This window comes from Rhipicephalus sanguineus, chromosome 1 (genome assembly GCF_013339695.2).
Source record: "Rhipicephalus sanguineus isolate Rsan-2018 chromosome 1, BIME_Rsan_1.4, whole genome shotgun sequence".
Lineage (NCBI taxonomy): Eukaryota > Metazoa > Arthropoda > Arachnida > Ixodida > Ixodidae > Rhipicephalus > Rhipicephalus sanguineus.
Window position 1 is genome coordinate 67,454,936 of NC_051176.1, and position 7,738 is coordinate 67,462,673.

Sequence of the window (7,738 nt, forward strand, 5' to 3'; positions counted from 1 at the left end):
GTTCGTGCCTGTATCGCGTGTGTGTGTGTGTGTATGTATGTGCGTGCATGTATCTCGTGTGTACGTGCGTGGGTGTCTATGTGCGTGCGTGTCTGTATCGCGTGTGTGCGCGTGTGTATATGTGCGTGTGTGTCTGTATCGCGTGTGTATGTGCGTGTGTGTGTGTATCGCGTGTGTATGCGTGCGTGCCTGTATCGCGTGTGTATGCGCGCGTGCCTGTGTCGCGTGTGTATGCGCGCGTGTATATATGTGCGTGCGTACGTGTCCGACAGCGGCATTGGCACAAAAAGGCTTCGGGCCCACTCATTTCCAGCAATTTAATTTAAGTAAACCACCACATTCCTTCTTGGCTACCTTCTTTGAGCTCATCAAGACAACAATTAGGAACGATATTCTCGACTATACTTTATGCTGCTTACATTATACGCGCTTATTACATCTCCGCGTTACGGACAGCCGAAGCAGCGACCGAGAACTAAACCGCTCTGCCGCCAGTTGGTATACTCATTTTTTTTTTGGAATCGCTTCGAAGTGTCTTAAAAATTATATTTGTTTATGTTCTGTCGGAAGCCCACTTTCGCCACGACTGTTTCTTCAGGGGCAGATTCTCATTTAATGCTTGAAGGGGACGATTAAACAAGCGCGCGCAGTGATTATAATGCGGCTGCGGCGAGTCAGTGGAGGGTTCAGCGTGCCGTGCGCACCGCGCCGGCCAGGGGAGGGGAGAAATCCGAGGAGAATTGAGGAGGAAAACGCGCGCGCGGAGGAGAGTGCCGCTACTTTCAAGATCAAGGGGCTTTAGAAGAGCGCTGATCTTGTCCAGCGCGTACTCGGGCAGCAGCTCAGCTGTGTAGCTTTCCTTGCCGCTTTATAGCATCACTAAGCGCGCCGCTTCCTTTTTATTATTATATGATGTTTAGAAGATGCTGGCGCTTTTGCATAGCGCCGGCGACTCCTTTTCACAGATAATATATGTGAAACTCACAGCAATGAAAAAAACTAATAAAAAATAAAAAAAAGATAAAAGAGCAGTGTGGCAGAGTTCAAGGAGGTTCATTCACAGAACAACACGAAAAATAACACAAAATACTGTCCCGTCACATAACACTATAGTTCACTTAAAATGCAGTTACACGAACGTCGTCTATGCTGTCTATATAGCAGCACTGAAATGAGCAAAGTCCAGTCGTAGGGACGCAGAATGAGTTCGCATGTGAAGCGACACATTACGCGACATGGTCAGGTCAAATTATATGGATGAAAACAGTCGAAAAAAAGGTTTCCTCAATAATCTCCAAGAATAAGGAACTTGTTGACTGCTTGTAGTCCGAGTGTTTGCAAGACGTGTGTTGGCCATGGACCTATGATTTTCCGGAGGCTGAAGGGCCTACGGTCCAGTGCCATTAATCTTCGTGTTAGTTGTTGTCTTTCGTCCTGATATCGGGGTCGTTCTAATAAAATATGTTGTACACGTTCATCCACATGTCCAAATGCGCATTCTGAACTCTCTGCTCGTTAAATTTTGTGCAAAATGTGTTTTGTCTACGAGGTACCCAGCCGGAGACGTTGCACGAGCGTTTCAAAGGCCCTGCTTGTATGTAACGTCGAAGGGATGCAACATTAATGAAAACTAATAGACAAGAAAGCGAAGGAAAATATAGGGGATGTTCGGAGTTATTATGATGTTAGTCTGAAGAAAGTAAAGTGGACGAAAAGATAACTTGCTGCTGGCAGGGACCGAGCCTGCGACCTTCGAATAGCGCGTCCGATGCTCCACCAACTGAGCTACAGCGACGGTGATCCCCTCGTCCACTTTACGGGGTATATATGCGCATTTAAACATGGGAGTGTTAGTCAGCTCCGCTAGTAGCCATGACGGCGAGTGTGGAACACTCTTTTTCTGCCTGTTGTCATCACGAAGCACGTGATCATTTTACGAGCTGGCAGCTGATCAATAATCCCTGGCATACTACCTGGAGGCATCCAGTCTGCCAGAATGGGACCGTCTCCATGAATGAACGGAAGGGAATTTGAAGGGCTTGTTTTTCTTTGTTAGACACAACATAATTAGAATTAATAGACAAGAAAGCCAAGGAAAGTATAGGGGATGTCGTTTATAGTAATTATGATGTAAATGTGAAGAAAGTAAAGTGGACGAAAAAATAACTTGCCGCCGGCAGGGACCGAACCTGCGACCTTCGAATAAAGCGTCCGGTGCTCTAACAACTACGCTACAGCGGCGGTCATCCCCCGTCCACTTTATGGGGTATATATGTGCATTTAAGACCTCGTACAGTTGTCTGTCGAGAGTAATACCTAGAAACGTGTGTTGTTTTACTATAGTCAGAGATTGTCCCTCAACATACAGCTGAATGTCTTTTAGGCATCTTCTGGTAAAAGGTAGCACAGCCGTCTTAGCGTAAGACACTTCTCATTCCTCTTTCCTTTACGAATTTGTCCACAATGTGTAGGCCTTCCTGCAAAATTGCTTTAACACGGCTTGTGGATCAACCGAAGGCCCAAATACAGACATCGTCTGCATACAGTGAGTAGTGCATTGCTGGTGGTAATCTGCGTGGTGATTCCGCCATGGCACAGTTAAACAAGAATGAACTTAATACGCTGCCCTGTGGGACTCCTTGATTGAGACAATGATAAGAGCTCTTTCCTTGGCTCGTTTTATTAAATACTGTCCTGCCCTTCAAGAAATCAGCCATGCAACGTAATGTCCGTCCAGATACTCCCAATTCTAAGAGGCCACACAATACATGAACATGACTGACGGTATCGAATGGGAATTACTTTGTGAAAGCCACTCTTAGCCATAAACGGCAAAGCAGAGTGGCCTCTTTTCGGTGAACTCCAGTAAGAATGCAGAAACTTCTATGCGCTTCGTAGCAAATATTCAGGACGCAATTTCGGAAACTGCTGTCATATCGGAAGAATTCGTTCCAAGTGAATGTGACTTTCGAAGTCATCGACTCGGTACACAAATTATTTGTGCCGTAGAAGACAAAAGCGAATTGGCGAAAATATTGTGACATAATTCATCGCTATGTCCACCCATCGCTATGACGAAATGAAAACACGCAGCGCACGATAAAGCGGTTGTCATCGATCAAAGGCGTAGCACGCAGCGCACGATAAAGCGATTATCATCGATCAAAGGCGTAGCTTTAGTCATAAGACACACAAGCATATGTGACCAGGGGCGTAGTCAAAAATCGATTTAGAGGGGAGGGAGGGAGGGAGGGAGGGGGGTTAAGCCTCCCAAATTCCCTTGTGGCTGCACCAATGGTTGTGAGAGACGCTATGACTTGTTTTGAGTGACACACGCATGTAATGTTAAATTACACCTTATTCGACGCTTAATCTAGACGTTCATCAGAGAAGACCACCACCAAAGCCAGTCGTACTCGTCGTGCGTGGGAGAGGAATTAGTCGCGCTTTATTCGGTGCAACAACGCAAAATGTACACCAACTGGCCAATTTCACTTAACCCTTTTTTTTGTACACGAAGCTACATGTGCCCAAACTTACATAAATAAAAACCCCAGCTGTAAAACCCCAGCTCCTGTAAAAACCCCAGCTTGGGGTTGACAGTATTAATAAACAACAAACAAACAAAAAATAAATCATCGGCCCATCCACTCCGTGAAGATGTGGGACAGCGACGCTGTCTTAGTTGCACCGAGTCAGCGGCGTAGCCAGAAATTTTTATCGGGGGGGGGGGGGGGGGGGTAACCAACTTTATGTATTTGTGCGTGCCTCGTGTGTGTGCGTGTATATACGCAAGAAAAATTGAAAAGTTCGGAAGGTGTTTTGAACCCCTCCCCCCTCTGGCTACGCTCCTGCACCGAGTGTTACACATGCATTAAACTCCGCTGGCGGCTCTGCACTTCAACGAGCTCGCAGTCGTCAGATTTCGCTGCGCTTGGCATGCGCTTGGCGAGGTCGCAACGCTGCGTCTACGGAACGGGGATGTCGTTTCCGTTCCCGACGAGTTCGCGCCGACGTTCCTCGTAAGCGCTTTCTCCTCGGCGGTGTGGACTACAGAGGTCTACCATCTCGAAGGGTCTATGACTGGCTACCGCTAGACTTGAAATGCGCGCTTTACACCTGATTGGTCAAAGCAAGATCACGTGACCTGCCGGCTCAGGCAACGGCGTTTCAGCGGTCGACTACTATTACTACTACTACTACTACTACTACTACTACTACTACTACTACTACTACTACTACTACTACTACTACTACTACTACTACTACTACTACTACTACTACTGCATACGTTCGGCAAAGAAAGCTGGAGAGCTATAAGGTGGGCTAGTTGGTGTTGATTCATATTCAGGAGAGCGCTTAGTGAACAGACACAAACGAAAAAAATAAAGAACATAAAGAAACGAGCTCAACGAGCGCAGTTACTCGTTGCGCTCGTTGCCTTATGTCCTGTATTTTTTTTTCCTTTGTGTCTCTGTTCACTAAGCGCTCTCTTGAAGATGAAAGAAAGCTTCGCTGTAATACGTAAAATCAGACCGCATCGATTGTGCAAAAGCGCGGGATGTAGTACAATTTGTGGAGAAAAGCGATCGCGTGATGGCGATTGATCAGCAGCCAATAGTAAACTACTTTGCGAATAATATTGTTTTATATACAAAGAGCAGCCGGTGTTTGAGAGCATGGGTGGCGTAACATATACTTCGGAGGTCCCACTCTATCTGCGCTCTCAATTATGTGATAACTTTGATAAATACCTAGAGTCACTTCTATTGTGTTGGGATCATGCACCCATGTCGGCCAATTGTTTAGCTTCTGGCTTATGTTTTTCCTAATATGCAGTGATAAAATGTTTCGCAATGCGCTGTACCTACATCGGCGAATTGTTCTGAGATGTAAACACTGCAATTCCACTGAAGCATCAGAAAGGGGTTCTACTCGATGTTTAGGATCCTGTACAAAAAGAAACAATAAAAAAAACAGACTATTTGACAAGCAAATCATGAAGAATGTGTACGTCACGTCGTACTGGTTACATACTTGCAAACTCTCAACAGAGCAGAAGCAACTGAATTGTAGGTAACTTAAGGAAAAGAGAAAACTCCAACCAAGATTTATTTTAATATACCCGACGTTTCAAAGCCTGACCGTCTCTTTATTCAGGGGTGAGAAGGCCCAAAATGTACAGGGTTTATGTTTCTGTTACCCCGACCAGACAGATATCTGCCGAATGTTTACCTTTGAATCGTAGGTAACCAGTCGACATACATCCTGATGTCGTCACTGAGGTTTATCTGATTAATATCAATTTGTATGCCACAAAGAGTACTCCACGCTTCAAAGTTGCGTTCTACTCTTTCTTCTCTTGGTCCTGGAAAAACCAGCCGTGGAAATCACCGGGAACCGAGGAGGGACAATCGAATTCAACCATAGCCAACTGCTGGAAGCTTCGTGCGTCCAGCACAACGAGTTCCAGTCTCTTTTCGCTGTCCTCTTGAAGCAAGGAACTGAGGACGACCCCGTCGTCTTCCTCGACGCCACCGGGACGAGGGACGAAGATAGGCTCGGACGGGTACCAGCCCTGTCCCTCCCAGCGTTGCCACTCGCCAGTGGTGACGTCAATCTTGGACAGAAACATCCTGTGCTCCTGGCCCGGAACATGGCTGGTGCAGTAGGCGAACCGGTATGGCTTCCCATTATAGCTCTGGTTGACGCGAGGAAGCTCGCCGTACAGGTCTCCCTTCGCCAGGTTCTGCGGCATGACGGTGGTTCTCTCGCTCCCGCCTCGATTCAGCGGCAGCGTGAAGCGGCGAAGGTGAGCCATCTCGAATTTCCCAGGATTTGTTTCCGTGAAGACTAGACTCCTCACGATGTTGTCGTTGTCGAAGCAGCAGGCATCCACGATGATGTCCTCGCCTTGCTCAAAGGCGTTTATGTGGTGGAATATGAAAAAGGTGGCGGCCTCGAACACGGCTGGGTGCAGTTCTCCGGTTTTCTTGTTCATCACGTGAAAGCGGACGCCTTTTGTCGGATCGAATTTCAGGGCATCCAGGTACGCCTTGTCGCCTAGTAACTTACACCGAAGCATAGTCGGCAAGTGCAGGGCGAGAGGCTGTTCTAATACGACCACCCAATTCTCCGTCAGGGCAAAGCTGTGCACGTAGGGAACCGACGTGCGGGAGCTGAATGGTATCTTGCCCACGGCTCTGACGCCGTTCACGCCACTCGAAGGGTAGTGAATCAGGACAAACCCTGGATGAAGTCCCATCTTTGTCCCAATGTTGTATGTAGAGCCATCATCCGGGTCCAGGTGTGGATGTGCCGTGGCGGTATGTACGGCTACCAAGTCCGTCAATTTCTTCTTCTCGACAGTCTCCAGAGTAACGGGATCCACTCGGAACATGTACGGTGACTCCGTCATGGCGTATACTTCATCACCTATGGGCATCACATTCACGAGGGCATTATCCGATATGTCCACAGTGAAATACGAGGTCAGGCGGTCGAACAAAGTAGCACAAGGATCGGGGTGACCCAAAGTTCCGAACTCCGAGACAACGATGCGGTTGGCCCTGTGGTTGCGGATGTACGATTGGCTCCTCAGGAACCGGTTTCTGTAGAATACTTGACCGTTCTCAATGCTGAATTGCCTCACCAAACCGAGGCCGTCAAATACGTGGTTGTAGCGGTCGGGACCAATCGCGGAAAGACCTGGACCATTTCGCAGAAGTGTTCCTCGGAGCCAGTGTGGTAGCTCTCCGTCCACGACACCATTAATTGGTTCCGAGACTTCGGGAACGCAGGAGCGCTGGTAAAACTTTCTCAAGTCCCAATTCCGCGCTTGCGTGGTCTGATTGTTAACATCCATGGCTCACAAGTGCTCAGGCGACGGTCGCAGTGCCGCGCCAGTGGCGACCAAGAGGAAAGGCAGCGTCGTACGAGTCTCGAGTAGTCAGCAGGTCCGTCTTTATGAGTATGTGGCAGTAACACAACGCTGTTCCGGCACTTTTATCAGCCTAAAAATAAGCTGCCGCTTTGAATATATCACTGGGTGGGAAGAAAACAACAAAAAAACAACTGCGGTGTCGTGTCGCACAGATAGCAACGCGTTCGGTGCTCTACGCGATGGCTCCTACTTGTGCGCGGCTCTATAGCTTCATCCGACTTTCCCATTGAGCTTTTTTGTCCCGTATTTCGCCACATACATGTTATACCTCATCGATATGTACTGATTAGCGGTTAAAACAAGGATGGAAAAAGAGGGGCGTTCTATTTTGTGTTGGTAGATTGACTAGCTGACAAAGCTAATTCAATCTTCCCCATTTGAAGTCACCTGATCAAATAAAGGAGCAAGAAACAAATTGATAAAAGTGACAGGAATATATAATGCACAGTAAAACTTCTCAGGTAGGCTGTCTATGAAAGCTCAGCGCGCACCAACCCCGTAGAGAAAACTGTCTGTGACAGGCGGCTAAAACAAGAATACGCAGTTTCGTTTGCAGATGCTAGCCCGGTGTTTTGTAACGTAAAATGTGTTTGTGGACATAACATAACAGGGAAGAAGTATCTAGAAGTATCTATAACGAAGTGTGACGGCCATATACAGCATATAACAAGTATGTCGTGCCCCCACCCTCCTAAGAAGTGAACTGCAGTCACAGTCCGTGTACAACTTCCACAAGACATTCATTGTATGTTTATGTAGGCTGCACGTTTCATATAGGCTACGTATGTGGCACGT

The 7,738-nt window shown here is 47.4% G+C and overlaps 1 protein-coding gene across 1 annotated transcript; it reads right to left on the reverse strand.

The window, feature by feature from the left end:
* Positions 1–5,347: 5,347 nt before the first annotated feature.
* Positions 5,348–6,865, reverse strand: LOC119395194 (beta,beta-carotene 15,15'-dioxygenase). Its single transcript, XM_037662485.1, has one exon. The coding sequence runs from the start codon at positions 6,863–6,865 to the stop codon at positions 5,348–5,350; it is 1,518 nt and encodes a 505-aa protein (XP_037518413.1).
* Between the last annotated feature and the right edge of the window lie 873 nt (positions 6,866–7,738).